Below are 18386 nucleotides of genomic sequence, written 5' to 3'. Positions count from 1 at the left end.
CTTCCTCCAGGACCAGAGGCAGCAGCAGCCTCTGAATGCCAGCTGCTGGGGAACAATGGGCGAAAGGACTGCTGTGTTCATGTCTTGCATTGTCAGCTTTCCAAAGTCACCTTGCTGGAAACAGGACTTTGGACTGGACAGCCCCTTGGTCCTACTCAGCAGAGCTCTTGCAAGTGCTGTTTTCTGCACGTCTGGCTCCTTTGCAAATGCCTCTTGTCAAAACTACCATATTTTTCCATGTATAAGACTAGGTTTTTTTAACCAAAAAATAAGGTTTGCAATTGGGGCTCGTCTTATACACGGGTATTGCTGGGGGTGTTTTCTTGATTTGGACTCCCCAAAAATAGGGGGCGTCTTATACATGGGGGCGTCTTATACACGGAAAAATACCGTACCTGGCATGAAAAGTGCCCCAGCTTCTATTGCTTCAGTCACATACAGAGTTTAGGCAATGTTTTTCATTCGTTGGGTCCATTAGGACACATTCGCCATTGGTTTCTCTCCTGCTCTCCTTGATACCTTCACTAGGAAGCAAAAATGCAAGTTGTCTGTTGAGTTTGACAGAACCGTTTCTCAGGCTTATGACTTAAAACAGCTGCAGTGGTTGCCAGTTTGTTCCCAGGCCCAATCCAAGATGCTCATGCTGGTGTTTAAAGCCCTAAACAACTCAGGTCCCCAATACCTTGGTTCTCAAACACCTTAGTACTCAAACAACTTGGAACCTAAACACTGTAAACCTGGAAGTAAGTGTTCTGGTTTGCGAACTTTTTTCAGAAGCCAAACGTGCACCGTTTTGAGTGCCACACTTCCATTTTGAGTGTTACGCTGAGGTCTGTCTGTTTTTGGTATTTATTTTGCATTTTTTTGTGACTGTGTGGAACCCAGTTCAGTTACTGATTGATTCATTGATTGTGTGACTGCAGTACATTCTTTATTGTTTTCATTTTATGGATCAGTAGTCTCGTTAGATAGTAAAATTCATGTTAAATTGCTGTTTTAGGGGTTGTTTTTAAAGGTCTGGAATGGATTAATCCATTTTGCATTACTTTCTATGGGAAAGCGTGCCTTGGTTTTGGAATGCTTTGGTTTTGGAACGGACTTCCGGAATGGATTAAATTTGAGAACCAAGGTATCACTTTACCTGAAAGACCATCTTGTTCCCTGCAGACCCCTTGGGGGTTATGATTGGCAGAAGGGGCCCCACTGGTGTTCTGGTGTCCTCAGAATTTTGCAGCGGCAGCAGCCCTGGAGAGAGCATTCTTTGCGGGAGCCCTACATCCCTACTGAATTGCTAATCTTCATTAAACAGCTTTCAGTGAATGTTGAAGGCACACTTCTTTACCTTGGCTTTTGACATCTGAGGTGTATATTTTTAGGACCCACCTTATTTTTGTGATTATAAGTTGCTTTAACCTTTTTTGATGTGTTCTAAATGTTTAATTCATGCCTGAATAAGAAACAGCCTCCCAGGATGTACATCTGACCCTTTGGCAGGCATCTTACTCCACTGTGCTTTTTCTCAAACATGACCTCTTCAAATGTTTTAATGACTGCTGTTTTGACAATTTGCTTTTAAAATTTGCTTCATTTAAAAATTGTGAGGTGCTTTCAGTACAGTATATCAGTTATGATAATTGATATAAAGGTAAAGGGACCCCTGACAGTTAAGTCCAGTCATGAATGACTCTGGGGTTGCGGCGCTCATCTCACTTTACAGGCCAAGGGAGCAGGAGTTTGTCAGCTTCCACAGACAGTTTTTCCGGGTCATGTGGCCAGCATGACTAAGCCGCTTATGGCGAAACCAGAGCAGCACACAGAAACGCCGTTTACCTTCCCGCCAGAGCTGTACCTATTTATCCACTTGCACTGGTGTGCTTTCGAACTGCTAGGTTGGCAGGAGCTGGGACCGAACAACGGGAGCTCACCCCGTTGTGGGGATTTGAACCGCCAACCTTTTGATTAGCAAGCCCAAGAGGCTCAGTGATTTAACCCACAGTGGCACCCTCGTATAAGTTGCTGTAATTAATGTGATTAGGGAAGGCACTGCTGGGGCAAAAAGCAAAGTATCTCCCCCTCCTAACTGGGCAGTATATTTAATATATACCCCCCTGTGCTTTCTTGAATTCTAGGGTTGCAGAACAACGTGGCAAAAAGACAGTTTCTCCTGGAGAGATTATTGGATGCAGTTAAACAGGTAAGAAGTTGGGCCTACAAAGAGGAGAGGGTGCCTCCATACTTGAAACCTTTCTAATAATAGTTGGAGCTGTCTCATTTTGATGCAATTCTAAATAGCTGTGTTGCAATATGTGTGCTTGTTTTGTTTTTGCAATGCAGTCATGTTTCCAAATAATCCTGGACCTTAAGGTCTCTTCCAGATGATCTGTTTATTGAGTTTTTACTGAGCTGTTCACTTGCATAAAGCTTGGGGGGAGGTTAAATGGTGCCCAGTCTGGTTGTTATGGAACAGGCATAGGCAAAATCCGGCCCTCCAGATGTTTGGGACTACAATTCCCATCATCCCTAGCTAACAGGATCAGTGGTCAGGGATGATGGGAATTGTAGTCCCAAAACATCTGGAGGGCCAGAGTTTGCCTATGCCTGTTACGGAACATTCGTTCTGGGGGTTTTTTGAGCAGAGGTTATATGACGACAATCATTCATCCTGATTTGGCTGTGTGGTGCATATATGTCTTACCACTAATTACCCCTTACTTTTCAGTATATTCCTCTCCTAACAGCAAAAAGTCAGATTTTTTTTTAAAAAAGTGTTTGCTGTATCTGGGCAATGGAACACTTCAATCCACTTAGATTTCTAGTATGCACTTGAATACCTTCTGCAAAATACTGACAGGCTAGAAGCACCCTCACTTTCCTTTGGCAAATCACCACTTAGTTTGAATAGCAATTGGCCAGGACAAGTAAATCCGTAGAGCTCCAGAAATTTACTTGCCGGATCATCTGCGCTCATGGCTCCTTTCCTGTATTCAAAGTTAGTTGCAGAGGATTTGGAGAAGTTTGGCAGCTTTGGCCACATTTCTCATGCGGAAGCAAGAGCAGAGACACTTGAACTGGCAGCTCTTCTTTCATTTTTGGCCTTCTGCAAATTTCTTTGCACTTTTATTTTGAGTACTTGCTGGCTGCTCTTCAAGGAAAAGCTCCCAGCGCAGCTCTCAAAAAGAGGCAGTAACAATAAAGCTGTGGTTTGAAGCCAGAAAAGAAAAGAAGTTACACAAGTTCATCTAGCCATGAAACCAGGTTTGGATAACTTTTAGCCTTCTCAATGTGGTGCTTCAGCTTGCATTAGTTCCAGCCAGCATAGCCCAGCTGTCAGGGATGATGGGAGTCGTAGGCTAGCAGCATCTGGAATGGATAAGATTATTCACCTCTGCCCTAAATCATGGGTAGGCAAACTAAGGCCCGGGGGCCCGATCCAGCCCAATCGCCTTCTAAATCCGACCCGCGAACAATCCGGGAATCAGCGTGTTTTTACATGAGTAGAATGTGTGCTTTTATTTAAAATGCACCTCTGGGTTATTTGTGGGGCATAGGAATTTGTTCATTTCTCCCCCTTCAAAATATAGTCCGCCCCCCCACAAAGTCTGAGGGACAGTGTACCGGCCCCCTGCTGAAAACGTTTGCTGACCCCTGGGGCCTAAATGATGGTCAGGGGTGCCATAGGCAACACTGGCCTCTGCCCCTCTTTCCTTCCCTCCGTCCTCTGATGCCCTCTTGCACCTCTGTCAGGCCACTAAGCCTGGGGGCATCCTCTTCCCAGGCCCTGGGGGGTGGGCGGCATGAGGAGGCACCTCTCTTTAGGTGGGGGGTGGCAGCTCAGAGACCAGGAGTGGCAGCAGCGGCTGCCTGGAGGACTCCCAAGAAGAGGGGAGAGGAGAGGAGGCTGAGGAAACACTCCAAAAAGGAGGGTGTTCGAAAAAGGTGAGAGACTGCCATCTCTGCAGGCTGGGGGGGGGGGTACATACAGTGGTACCTCGGGTTACATACGCTTCAGGTTACAGACTCTGCTAATCTTGAAGTAGTACCTCGGGTTGAGAACTTTACCTCAGGATGAGAACCGAAATCACGGGGCAGTGGCATGGGAGGCCCCATTAGCTAAAGTGGTACCTCAGGTTAAGAACAGTTTCAGGTTAAGTACGGACCTCCGGAACGAATTAAGTACTTAACCTGTGGTACCACTGTAATTGAGATCCTGAGCCCCACAGGGGTGCGCAGAAAGAATGCAATGGTAAAGAATGGTAAAGGGAGCCATGGACTCAAAAAGGGTGAAAACCCTTGAGCTAAGCCAATACATGTGGACTTTTGTAAAATGGAACGACAGTTTGATTTTACAGCCAAACCTCATGCTTCTTTCACCTACATAGTTCCAAAATCTTTTTTTTTTTAAAAAAATGGCGTTTTAACTAAAGGTGTATAGTGACGCAATTAAGTTGAGTATCAACATATTTAAAACTCTCCTCATCACGCCATTGATGCTGACGTATCTGTTCATTACAGTGCCAGATCAGATTTGGAGGGAGGAAGGAGATTGCTTCCGATTCGGACAGCAGGTAAGTCTGAAAGGATATTGAATAAATGGCCCTTGTTTTTAGTCATACGTGTCATCAGCTGGCTTGATTCTTCATTTTGCCTGATAGGTACATCCAGGCTAGTCTGGGAGAGCGGGGAGGTAGTTGTTAGAAAGTTGTGTTTGTGCTGTGTGCAGGATGGTATGAGGCAAGCGTTTACAACCTCTGCAGCGCATGGTGGGGGCAGTAGCATAGGATGCACAACGGCAGCAACTTACTTGACTTGCCACCCCCCCCAATAAATTGGTCCTTGACAGGGGTTTCAATAATTGTTGGTCCTTCAGGTTCATGAAGCTCCCCTGGGGATTGCTGTGACTAAGAAATAAGTTATTTCCCGCAATCTTTGTTGTTTTTCTTAGAATGGAAATTCTCTTGAGCTTATTTTGGGAAGAAGCGATGGCAGAACTTCCCCATTCTTCAGTTTCATTTCCATCTCAATGTGGGAAAGATTTGTAGCGCTTGTTGGAGGTATTTCTATGGGAGGAGGTATTTCTATGCCTTGTGGGGTTAATCAGGCTCTGGGGAAGATAACATCAGGTGTCAAAAGCCAGGGTCTTTAGCATTGGCCGAAAGCTTTCTAAGGAAGATTCCAGGTGTTGGGGAGGGAGTTCCGCAACTTGGGGGTGCCAGAGAAGGGGTTCTCCTGGGCCACCTCCACCCGAACCTCTGAGGGTGGTGGAGCTACCAAGAAGCCTCCCTTTGCCTATCTTAATGCCCAAGGATGTCTGTGGGGAAGTAGATGGTATTTGGCACCTGAGTCATTTAGAGATTTTAGTACTAACATGAGCACCTTAAATGAGGCCTGGAAATGAACTGGCAACCAGTGTGGCTGTTTCATAGCAGGGATTATGTGCGATCTAAATGAAACCCTAGCCAGTAATGGGCACTCACAGCTTCTTTACTCCTCCCTGGCCCTTATTTGCTGCACCCTATCTCTGTGTGGCTTGGGGACGCGGGTGGCACTGTGGGTTAAACCACAGAGCCTAGGACTTGCCGATCAGAAGGTCGGCGGTTCAAATCCCCGCGGCGGGGTGAGCTCCCATTGCTCGGTCCCAGCTCCTGCCAACCTAGCAGTTCAAAAGCACGTCAAAGTGCAAGTAGATAAATAGGTACCGCTCCGGCGGGAAGGTAAACACCGTTTCCATGTGCTGCTCTGGTTCGCCAGAAGCGGCTTAGTCATGCTGGCCACATGACCCAGAAGCCGTACGCTGGCTCCCTCGGCCAATAAAGTGAGATGAACTCTGCAACCCATGTCTTGTGGCAATGAATTCCACGGGTTAACAGTGGAATCCACTAGTTGCCCCTGAATCCTGTGCACCTCTTTACCATTTCTTCCACCCAACCCCGAAATTCGTGCCGTAGGACTTGTGAGCTGAGTGTCTCTGTTTCTCTGATCGGGTCTCTGCCTGGGGTTTGGCTCCCATTCCTTCTGCTTCCCCAGCCTTCCCAGTTTTGCTGAGTAAAGTGGCTAGGAAGCCTCTTTTGACCTTGACTTGCCGATGAGTAGCAGGAACCAGCAGGTTTTGAGGCCTGATTGCAGCAATCAGTGAAATAGGTTTCTGTGCTAAACCGGGGTATCGTTACCGTTTTGCGTCGACTTAAGCTGGGAGGTGGATAGTGCCTTTAAATCTTGTTTCTCCCCTTCTCCCTTTCCTACGGTGCTTCTTATTAAGCTTTGTCTGTTTTGCAGAGTTACATGTCTCTGTGCTCAGTTCGAATCTGTGCTTCAGCATGGCTTGAAGAGGACCCGGGGATTAGCCTTAACAGCAGCAGCTATCAAGCAGGCAGCAGGCTTCTCCAGTAAAGCTGAAATGGGTAATTTGGGCTTCCAATGCGCTCAGCTCTTCTTCTTTTTTCTTTTTTTTTGGTAAAAAAAAAGTTTAAACAGTCTGTCTTGCATGTAAACAGCTGGCAACACATGAGATTTCAATAATGCTGCTGGAATGGAAGAGAAACGACTATTCTTATTAGTTTGGGTCTCCGCTGCTTCATACATTTACAGCACATGACTTCCCCCAAGGAATCATGGGAACTGTAGTTTACACCTCCCAGAGCTGCAATTCCCAGGACCTTTGACAAACTACAGTTTCCAGGGTTATTTCCCGGGGGTAGGGCGGGTCCTTTAAATGTATGGTGTGTGCACAGCCACCATTTTTTGTGGTGGGCTGCATGCATTATTTTGAGCCGATCCACATATATCCTACTTTTATTTTTTTAAATAACTTTTTAAATTCAAAATTAAAACAAAACATATGATCCAGAAACATATCATCCTTATTCCCCTCCCCTCATTTTTCCTCCCCCTACTTGACAGAGATAAACACTGGAGAGTTGCTGCCAGTCAGTTTAGACAATGCTGAGCAAAGTAGAACAATGGTTTGAGGCAGGATAATGTAGTTTTTTTATATGTTCTTGTGACGCTGAGGCAAATGGTAGACCAGGCTGGTCTCATCATAACAGTCTGAAGAGGGTTTGCTAAATAGATGACTTGGAAAGCAAAAGCTTTTATAATCTCTTTACCCATTATCAAGCTTTTCAATTCCTTGGAATCTGTTTTTAATACTCTACTTAAAGAACAGGCACTTATCCTTAAACGTCTCTGTTAATTAAAATTCCCCCTAAATCAGGAGCGGAAATGTTCTCCCCTAAGCATACTTGCCTGGGAGGAAACCCTCTTGAACACAGTGGGACTTAGATCTGCATTGGATTGTGCTACAAGTTTGGCTATGCTATGCTAATTAAACGGTGAGTATGATGACCTTTCGACACAGGAGATTAGGTCTGGCGGTAAAAACTCAATTCTGTAGGGATAGCTTGTGAATCGCTTCAAAGCTATTTCCATTCAAGAAGATACAGTATGTGGTTACATTATCAACCAGCTGGAAAACTGCTTTCAAAGCATTCAGCTAGCATTTTCAAGAACAGAATGGGTAGCTTGTTGCTTTAATTACCCTGCGTGCAATTGGCCGAAGATTAAAAAGTGTGACTTGAAATAATGATTATTTGGGAATTGTCACCCGGGTTATGAGGCCCAGTTCAGATGCAATGAGGCCACTTGAAAGCAACAACATGGTTTGTGTGAATGAGCAATGAGTTTATGCATTTTTTTCTATTTTTCTTCACTTTCCTCGATTGCTCAGCTGCAGAGGAGACTTCCTGGTTCCTTAGCCACTGTTTCCCATCCTGTGATGTTCTAACCAGGCACCTGTGGTTTCAGCACTTCCTGCATATCAGGATCCAGGTTTCCAACCCTGGTTTGTAGGGAGCCCTTTAACCAGGATGCTAGTTTGAATATCATGGGAAAGCATGGCTGAAGAAACCAGGATGCCTTCTCTGGGTGAGCTGAAGGGGAACTGGAGCTAAGTTACTGTTCCTGCTTTGTTGGAAAATGGCCCCCTTCCATCTGAATTGTGGAGCTGACGAAGGCAGTACTTCTCTGTCTCCTGGGATTTTTGCCGATAAGATTTCAGATGACCTTATGTGTGCCTATGAATTCATACTTTTTCAGAGCCGGTGTTCTGGTACTACGTGAAAGAGGTTCTAAATAAACATGAGCTGCAGCGTTTCTACTCCCTGAGGAATATTACCACAGACGTTGGCAGAGGTCGTGCTTGGCTGCGCTGTGCGCTGAATGAACATTCCTTAGAAAGATACTTTCACATGCTGCTTGCAGATAAAAGCAGGCTGAGGTAACTTCCCTTTTTTGACCCTTTTCCCGACAGGTAAATTTCTACTGGCAGAGGCTTCCTGATGAGCCGCCTGAAACTGCAGCAACAGGCTAAAATTTCTATTTATGGCATGAACAGATGACGTACTAATTTGATATTAAACAGCGAAGTGTTTGATCATAATTTAAGTAATTCGCAATTATAGGCAATTCTGCTGCAGCAGAAGATGATAGATGATAGATAGATAGATAGATAGATAGATAGATAGGAATGATTCCAAATGCATTGGGGTATATAACAATTTTGTATGAGTCTTCAGTCACTGCCAATTTTGTTTTAAGGTACCCAAGAGGCTGTATGAAAAACCCCCACAAACAGATACTGACCTTAGGCAAGTCACTGTGTATCAGCCTTGGCCTATATCATTTCACACCAACCCACCCACCCTGCTCAATCTTCCACATGCTCCCGTACATATTGACTTGGTTTAAGTGCAATTGTCTGATAAATCATGGTTTATTAGGTGGAGAATTAGCCTTGTGCCCATGCGCTCTGTCACCATCCCTCCCCTTGACTTCCTGACTCGGTGCGTCGTTAAACCATGGTTTCCCATTGCATTCTGTTCACCTGCTGCCCTGAAGGCAAGTGTGGGGATGGAGGCTGTCTCTCAGGTCTCATAATCCATGGCTTATTAGACTGATAGCTACATCTGGCCCTCTCTAGCTCACTTATCTTCCATGGAAGATTGTGCATGAGAGAGTTCTGTTTACTGTGCAAAGAAAAGTCTGCATTAGCTCTATTTTTTCAGGATGCAGACTCTAATCCTCATAACACAGCTAAGGTCTCTGTAGATCAGAGTTTACCTATGCCTTAACCCTTCGCTCCCTTGGTTAACATATCATCTAGAGCAGTCTTCTTCATCCTGGTGCCCTCTGGATGTTTTAGACCACAGCTCCCATCATCCACCACCATTGGCCATGCTGGTTGGGACTTGTGGGAACTGTAGTCCAACAACATCAGGAAAGCCACCTGTTGGGAAACTCCTGTATAGAGTGGCTGGTCTGGGCATAACACAAGGTTGGGAAGTAGATGAGTAATGCATGGGGTTGGGTTGAGGGACTGATGGCTATGAGGTTTGGTCACCCTGTTGTGTTTGGTGTTTGGCTATTGCTGTGGCTGTTAGCATTGTAGAGGGTGGTAGTGGGTATAGGTTGGCGGGTTCTTTATACACAGTCTTTATAGTAGTTTTAATGGGACGTTGGAGAAAGCCAGTCCCTGAGCTTTTAAAAATGCACCCTGCAATGTTAAGCCTCAGCAGCTTACAAAGTACTATAGATTATTACTATTGAGGAGTCATTTGTCCATAACTGACTTATGGCCTTTTCTCTAAACTGAGGCTGGCTTCCCTCTCCCACAGTGCAGTCTTGGTATCTGATCTGTGTCTTGAGAGTTGGAAGAGAGTAGTAAAAAAAGTCTGACTTTTTTTTAGATCAGAAAGGTGTCATGGGCAACACTTCTGCCACTTTTCTGCTCTCTTTCAGTTTATAGAAGTAGTGTAGCGCCTCTCCTGTCCCCATCCGAAAGGGAGTTAGTAAGAACCACACCCTCTTCCGTATGTGTAGATTTGTTTACCCTTTTGTCCTGCCTTCTTTCTTAACATCTAGTGTCTTCTACGAAGACTGGTCCTTCATGATGGACGAAGAGCGCTCTAGTATGATTCCCACCATGGCGGCGGGTATGTATCATCCAGTCTGATCTGTGGGGCAGTTTGTGGTGAAGACTGGACTAGAAATGTTTTAAACACACAATGCTGGGTAACGTTTTTGGCACTGATAGGAAGAAATGAATTTATTTATATGCTGCTTCCGTTCCAAAATGGCTTCTAAGCAGGTTACATCTATAAAATCAATACACAGTTGAAATGCCCAACGACAGTTCCAATCTCAGTTAAAACAAGCCGTTAATAAGCATGACAGTTAAAAACAGTTTAACCCCACCCCACGGTTTAAACAGTAAAATCACAAGTTCCTTTCAGGGGAACGCTTGCCTAAACAGTTGTGTCTTCAGGAGCTGGTGGAATGCCAATGCTGATGGGACCCTTCCATATTTCAGCAGGGAGAACATTGCCCAGGACTAATGCCACCAGTGAAAAATCCCTCATCCGTGTTACCACAAGCTGATAATCATCAGATTGTAGCAAAACTAACTGGGTTGCATTAGCTGATTGTAGTGCCCTTGCTGGGAAACAGAGGGGAAATTAAAAGGATCAAGTAGCCTTATAATGTTCTTTCTTTTCTTTTTGTGAACCGCTTTGAGGTTTCTTTTACAATCAAGCAGTATATACATTTTATGAAATAAATATTTTTTGTAAATTTGTCCACTGAGTTACATTGCATTTCCTTTTTTTGCTTTTATATAAAGGGCTGCATTCTATTCTTTTTGCAATCAACATTGATAACAAGGATTTGAATGGGCAAAGCAAGTGCCCTCCCACAGTCTCTGACCTTCTCAAAGAATCCACACAGAATGTGACCTCGTTGTTGAAGGAATCTACTCAAGGAGTTAGCAGCCTCCTCAGAGAAATCACGGCGTCCTCTCCTGTTTCGATCTTAATCAAATCGGATCAAGATGCCGACCCCTTGCCCATTTTATCAAAGAGTCTCAGCGGTGGTAAGTCTTACTGAGCCGACTGCATTGACAGAGGTAGCCTGCAAGGAAAGAGGCTTGTTTTAGATGGTAGCTGTGATTTTGAACATTGGGAGGTTTTCACTCATACCTTATCTCCTAGGCAGTTGTTTGCTTCTGCATGGACTGATGCAATGGTTAGAGAGCAGGACTAGGACATGGGAGACCAGGGTTCAAAACCCCACTCGGCCACGAAACTTACTGAGTGACCTGGAGTCAGTCACTAATTCTTAGCCTAACCTACCTCACAGGGTTGTTATGGGGGTAATGGGGAGGAGGAAGAACCATATGCCCTGCCTTGAGCTCTTTGGAGGAAAGGTGGGATGTAAATGCAATAAATAAAGATTCATCATGCAGCTAACACATTCCGATAAACACACGATAGGCCAGTTACCGGTAAGTTGTAGACTTTCTGTCTGTATCAAGGGGAAAAGGCATGCAAGAGACGGCAACTAGGTCGAGGGTTCTCGCTGTAAAGTTAAGAACGACAAGCTGCTACATTGTTGTAGTTTGCCGTCGGGAATCCATATGAGCCGTAGCAATAACGTGAAGAAAAAATTCATAAGAAATCGGCTTCCTTTCTACAGCTGTGCAAAGCCACCTTTTAAAAGCTCATAATCTGGCATGATGTCTGAACTGACAAAATTGCAACAATTTGCTTCACCTCTGGAAAACGCAAAAGTAGCGCTTAAGTTACAGTTCACCTATACGTTTGCAAATTCAAACCAAATTTGGAATTTTAAAACCATGGCTATCACAAACCATGGCTATTAGTTCACACTCTTCCCCCCCCAGTTGCATATATAGGTAAAGGTACCCCTGCCCATACGGGCCAGTCTTGACAGACTCTAGGGTTGCGCGCCCATCTCACTCAAGAGGCCGGGGGCCAGCGCTGTCCGGAGACACTTCCGGGTCACGTGGCCAGCTTGACATCGCTGCTCTGGCGAGCCAGAGCTGCACACAGAAACGCCGTTTACCTTCCCGCTAGTAAGCGGTCCCTATTTATCTACTTCCACATGGGGGTGCTTTCGAACTGCTAGGTTGGCAGGCGCTGGGACCGAGCCACTTTTCTTATAGGCTGTGTGTTTTGAAATCTTCTGTGTTCATCTCTCTCTCTCTCTCTCTCTCTCTCTCTCTCCCCTGCAGATTTAAAATGCAGAAAAGATCGGATGAAGAAAAAGAAGAAAGTCACAAATATCATTTCGTTTGATGATGAGGAAGATGAACAAAACCCGGGGGATGTCTTAAGGGGAATTGTTGCAGGGGAAAGCTCCGAAGAAAACTTGGACAGGTTTTCACCCTACGTAGCTTCTCCCCCTGGTCCCGGAGAGATGCTAGCTAAACGGAGCGGGGACCAAAGTGTGCCTTTGTTGAAAAACGATTCTGTATATCTCAATGGGGACTGTGGCTTCCAAAAGTTGGATGTGAAAAGTATAGACGATGAAGATGTGGATGAAAATGACGACGCGTATGGCAAAATTTTAGGAAACCGCTGCATGGCAGAAGACACAGAGTCTTGTGGAAAGTGAGTATTCTGCAGTGTCCCAAGACATGTGGCGTTTCCCTATGTTAATTAAGAGGCAAACTCGAGAGATTCAGGGGTTGTTTTGCCTCGCATGGCTTTTATCTCCAGCAGGTTTGGGGGGCAAATTCCACACTCGCAAGTCTCTCTCTATGGCCCTCGTACCCCTTTCCCCAGGCTACTCCCCACCCTGGCCCTGCTTTGAACCCCCAAGTGTTTTTTCTTGGCTTGAAGGTGTCCTTGAACTCCGATACTTGCCCTAATTTGCCTGAATGGAGGCTAGGGATGGGTGTGTGAGTGTGTGTAGAAATTGCCGTACAAAGGAAAAAATGGCGTTTGTCGCTCCATCTGCTTTTGCCTCTGGCTGTGCCCCACACCTGGAAGGCTGCCCAAAAGGGAATGCAGCCCTTGGGCTGAAAAAGCTGCCCCACCCCTTGATCTTTGGGGGATTTAATTCTCACCGCTTTCTGAACCGGGTAGCAGAGTCCTTCTTGCTACCTGTCCTGCCTTGGCCAAGTTTGTCATGAATCTTCTTGGACTTTGAAAAACAGCGACTCCCTCTTTCTCTCTCTCTCTCTCTCTCTCTCTGTGTGTGTGTTTGTGCATGCATGAGAACATATTTATCTAGGAGGCAATCATCCTTCTTAAAGATCTAGGAGGCTGCCTGCTACAGAGTCAGGCTACTGGTCCATCCAGGTCAGTATTGTCTATCCCAGTGTTTCCCAAACTTGAGTCTCCAGCTGTGTACAACTCCCATCATTCCTAGCTAGCAGGCCCCGTGGTCCTTGATGATAGCAATTGTAGCCCAAAAGCAGCTGGAGACCCAGGTTTTGAAAACACTGGTCTACAGACAGAATGACTGGTAGTGGATCTCCTGGGTTTTAGTCAGCTCCTAGCTCCCCCTGGGGATTGATCCTAGGACCTTTTGCAACCAAAGCAAGTGCCCAACGACTGAGCCGCAAAGGAAGCATGTGAGCAAAGGACTGTACAGTATGCATTCAGCTGCCCCAGCATTGTGTTAACCCAGTGCAGTGCTAGCCCTTGTCCAGTCCTGGTGAAGAGAAGCTCCACAGTCAAGTTTGGAAGAAGCAGCGGCTAAGAGCAGATAGCCAGCGCAGGGGAATGATGGGCAGGGACCCATGTATATCCACTGAAGAAACTGGCCAGCTCAGATGCCAGATGGAGCTTGATGCAAACTGTAGTGAAATACAGGCAGTTCTGCCACAGGGGGGCAGTTTGGATCCTCAGCGAGACCTGATCTTGGAAGAAATCGCTTGGTACATTTACCTGAAGAGCTTGCAGAGCTGCCTTTGGATTTGGGTTAGGCGTTTCCTGCAACAAAACCCCTTATTATTAGTGGAAACTCAAGACACTTTACAATCACCCTAGATCAGTGTTTCCCAAAGTGCGTAATGCGTACCCCCAGCAGCACACGAAAGGGTTCAAATCATACATAGCAGATTTTTTAAATTGTGCTTTATTGCAGTTTTTTTTTAAAAAGCTGCAGAAAACAATTCATTAAAATTGAATATATTATCTTCATCTGAGAAGGCGGTACATGATTACACTGTGGTGATTGATACCCCATTGGAGGCATTCCGTATCCAGATTAGACAGGGGCTGACCGTTTTTTTATTTTGCCCTCGTGTTGAAGACTCTCTTATTTCGGGAAGCCTTCTTGGAAGGATGATCTCACCCCATGTGCCATATCAACTTCTGGGCTTTAAAAATGTACCCCGTACTGTGTTCACAACATGATGCTGTTTTGCAGATTTTTATTTTTGCCTTGCCTTGAAAATTTTGGATGTGAAGTGATTGATAGATGAGGCTTCTGGATTCAGGCTTAGTGTCAAGGCCCAGATCTGGTGCTTCTGTAAAAAGGTGCCCCTGCCTGTACGGGCCAGTCTTGACAGACTCTAGGGTTGTGCGCTCATCTCACTTAAGAGGCCGGGAGCCAGCGCTGTCCGCAGACACTTCCGGGTCACGTGGCCAGTGTGACATCGCTGCTCTGGCGAGCCTGCACCAGCGCAGCACATGGAAACGCCGTTTATCTTCCCGCTATAAAGCGGTACCTATTTATCTACTTGCACTTAAGGGTGCTTTCGAACTGCTAGGTGGGCAGGAGCTGGGACTGAAAGACGGGAGCTCACCCCGCCGCGGGGATTCGAACTGCCGACCATACGATCGGCAAGTCCTAGGCACTGAGGTTTTACCCACAGCGCCACCCGCGTCCCTTGGTGCTTCTGTAGGTGATGCTAATGATGGAGCTGAACCATGCCCTCTGTGTCTGTATTCAAACCTCTCACGTCACAACAGCCATAGAGAGTGTTTGCCTGGTACTGGGTGTTTGTGCAGAGTCTGGTGCTTCTTGCTTTGGGCAAGCAGTGTGGTGTAGTGGTCAGAGCGTTGGCCTAGGACCTGGGAAACCAGGATTCAAATCCCTGCCTAGCCGTGAAGCTCGCTGAGTGACCTTAGGCCAGTCACAGTCCCTCGCCTAATCTACCTCACAGGGTTGTTGTCAGGGTAAAATGAGGAGAGGAGAACCATAGGGATATGAATGTAGTGGCTGTAAGAGAACAGTAAATAAATAAAAATAGCAAAAGTTGGGATAGCTGACCAGACACATTTGCCAAAATGTTCATGGATGTTGATACATACTTTTGTATCTTGTGAGTTGCTTTGAACACACTTACAGTGGTGCCCCGCAAGACGAATGCCTTGCAAGACGAAAAACTCGCTAGACGAAAGGGTTTTCCGTTTTTTGAGTCGTTCCGCAAGACGAATTTCCCTATGGGCTTGCTTGCGAGTTTGTTTCCTTTTTCTTAAAGCCGCTAAGCCGTTAATAGCCGCTAAGCCGCTAATAGCCGTGCTTCGCAAGACGAAAAAACCGCAAGACGAAGAGACTCGCGGAACGGATTAATTTCGTCTTGCGAGGCACCACTGTACTTTTTATTTTCAAGACAAAATTATGAAGCTAAAGTAACAATCTAGTAAGAAATAAATAAAAACAGAAGTGTGTCAGGGGTGGGGGAGTACAAAACAACGACAACCGGGTTCTCAGCCATAAAACTAAAGTACATTTTCAAGAGACTGCACAATGCGCTGGATGTTACAACAAAACCCAACCTAATACAGAGAGAATGCAAAGCAAACGTTATGAAATCAAATAAAGCCACGTTTCATTGGGACTTGCCGTCCCCATGATTGGCTTGTCATATATGTAAAAAATGGCTGCCAAATTAGGGGGGGTTTACATAGGTTTAGCTGCACCCCGAGACACTCTTAATTTATAAGTCAGTTTCTCAGAAATGAGAATAAACATTACTTTATGCAACCAAATATTTGTACAACCTGAGAACTCCTTCCAGCCCTGTAGTCGACCCATCAGAAATGGATGGCACAGTTTGCAGTTTGAACACACTTTTTGTTTTCGTAGAAAGGCTGTGTTCCAGTTAAAGCCTGATGTTATACACAATTTTTGTTTTTTGAAAAATGTGGTCGTTATTTAGACCGTCCGAGGGTGTCACGAGCAACTCGCTGGTTTGTGCCTGGTCTCCTCTGCAAGTCCTGAATGATGATTCTGATGAGTTGTTCCCTGTCAGTGCTGTAGGCTCTTTCTCCCAGACTGGTGAGTATCTATTGTTAACAGTTGATATCTTTGCAGCCAAGTTCAAAGACTGTCTGAAACAAGTGCCGTATTTTTCGCCCCATAAGACGCACCTGGCCATAAGACGCACCTAGTTTTTAGAGGAGGAAAGGGGGAAAGCCCCGTTTTTGGGGGGATCAGCTCCCAGTTGTGCAGCTTCTTTTGCAAAGGGGAAAAGCTCATATTTTTTGAGGATCAGCTCAAAGTTGTTGAGCTTACTTTGCAAAGGGAAAAAACCCTGTTTTTATGGGATTCAACTCACAGTTCTGCAGCTTCTTTAGGAAAGGAAAGGGAGCCGTTTCTACAGTTTCCAGACTGATAATCTAATCAGCCAGTCACATGTCGCTGGGGAAACAAACAGCCTCCGTCTGCAGAACATTCAACAATGGAGGCCTGGGCAAGGGGGCGGGGCCAGAAAGGGAGCCAACGAAACGACCACACATTCGCTCCATAAGACACACAGGCATTTCCTCTTACATTTTAGGAGGAAAAACGTGTGTCTTATGGAGCGAAAAATACGGTAACTGAAATGCATGGAGGGTGAGTGACTTATAACACAAAATGTTGGGCTATTTTAAAGGAGGCATGCAAGGAAGTAATTTTTTCTTTGACGCTTCTCTCTCCCCTTGCCTAGTGAGCCTTCTGTATGTTTGTAGTGGAGAGGGAAATGTAGTATTGTTATTGCTATTATTGTTGTTTATAACACATTTGCATTAAGAAGTTTACTTGCAACACAGTAAATAAAACCCCTGCTTAAAAATACACATCACAATCAACTGAAAACATATGGCTATACATTATCATTGTACTCGCTCTTCCAGTACGTCAGGGAAAAAATATATGCCCATTTCTCCATCAATTTATTTGGCTCACTTGCTCGTATTCTCCAATAATAGGTTGTCTCGGTCCTTTTCACTATAGTTCAGACATTTTTAATCCACTCAAAGGTGTAGTGTGGGGAAGTTGGTTTCTTTCAAGAGCTTGTCTGTTCAGCTAAGTGAGCAACTGAAACAGCCTCTACAATAAGAAGTCAAAGGCTGCTGACATTCCACTAGACCTCGGAGTAATTTATTAATAGAAGGAGGAGAGAAGACGAAATACAAATAAGTGTGTCCCGTGCAAATAGCTAACATGAAAAATATGGCTGACAAGGAAAATATAGTTCATCGCTGAACAGAAAGAGAGGTGCCAAGCCTGAAGATTGACAGTCACTTGTAAATCATCACACAGAATGAAAATTTGAGCTTTTGTGCAACTGGCATTCATCTCCCTGGGTCTCTTTTGGGTAGATGGTGCCCTTTTGTGTTTTTCTCTTTGGCAGCTATCAGTAAAAAAGACCTGAAAGGGTTAACCACTGCATCCAGTGCCCTCCTGCGGATTTAACTCTGCAGCATGGTATAAATAGTTGAAAGGCTTGCATACAATTGATCAAAGCCTCTCTTTTAAAAAGCCATTGTCAGGTGCCAAATGGAATGCCTACCTTTCCATTAAAGGCTGAAAAGGGTTCATGTGCCCGTGCAATTCATGTTGATATTCTGCCCTCCCTCGAACCCCCCCCCCCCAATACAGATAAACCCTTACGGTAGAGCACTGGAATCTTGTTATCAAAGGCTTTATTTTGGAGGGGAGGAAAACCCTAGCAAGAAGCAGCTCTCTGGGGCTAGCAAGGCAAGCTGCAGCTATTCAAGTGCCTGGACCATCTTCCTTCTCTCTCTGAGTGCGGACGGAACACAGCACAAGGACCTGTCCTTTGCATCTGTTGTTTCGGCATCTTTTTTTCAACACACATCAACACTTGAGAAGCCAGCGAGACAATGACAAATGGCAAGAGTTCATTTAGAGATCGAAAGAAGAGTGATGCACAGCTTGAACTGGCCTCTGGAAATGCCCTGCTAAGCGATCTTGTCCCATTGAATGCAAAAGGGGGGGGGGGAGACTTTTCAAATTGTTGCTTTATGCTTTATGCTGTCAATCACCTGTCTGGTGGTCAAATCCCCTCCTCCCCTCCCCATTTCTTCTTCTTTTCTTTTCTCCTGCCTCTTGCACAGCCGATCAGATGATCAGGTATGGCTTGATGGAGCATCTTAACTTTGAAAAGGACTGTTTTTGATCCCGAGGGAGCTGAAAAATAATGGCTTAGAGGCATGGGGTCATACCCAACTAAGCAAACCCTCTGAACTTAATGAACCTATGTTAGTCCTGCCCATCAACTTCAACAGGTGTGCACAAAGTGTAGATACAATTCATTATCTGTAGCTGTACCTTAGTCCTTAAATACCACC

The 18386-nt window shown here is 45.3% G+C and overlaps 1 protein-coding gene across 5 annotated transcripts in view; it reads left to right on the top strand.

Moving 5' to 3' along the window:
• SNX29 (sorting nexin 29) overlaps window positions 1-18386 on the top strand; it is a 205153-nt gene that overhangs the window by 5673 nt on the left and 181094 nt on the right. For 4 of the 5 annotated variants that reach the window (XM_028705264.2, XM_077918489.1, XM_028705265.2 and 1 more), the window contains exons 2-9: window positions 2130-2194; window positions 4513-4565; window positions 6274-6398; window positions 8092-8272; window positions 9916-9986; window positions 10673-10921; window positions 12083-12461; window positions 15968-16086. In XM_028705264.2, the coding sequence (XP_028561097.2) occupies window positions 2130-2194; window positions 4513-4565; window positions 6274-6398; window positions 8092-8272; window positions 9916-9986; window positions 10673-10921; window positions 12083-12461; window positions 15968-16086 (1242 nt within the window). The remainder of the gene's footprint in view (window positions 1-2129; window positions 2195-4512; window positions 4566-6273; window positions 6399-8091; window positions 8273-9915; window positions 9987-10672; window positions 10922-12082; window positions 12462-15967; window positions 16087-18386) is intronic. The other variant, XM_028705266.2, reaches the window with a different exon arrangement.

This window comes from Podarcis muralis, chromosome 14, assembly GCF_964188315.1.
Source record: "Podarcis muralis chromosome 14, rPodMur119.hap1.1, whole genome shotgun sequence".
In the NCBI taxonomy this organism is placed as follows: Eukaryota; Metazoa; Chordata; class Lepidosauria; order Squamata; family Lacertidae; genus Podarcis; species Podarcis muralis.
The sequence above is the reverse complement of the archived record's forward strand: the minus strand, read 5'-3'. Positions and strand labels throughout refer to the sequence as shown.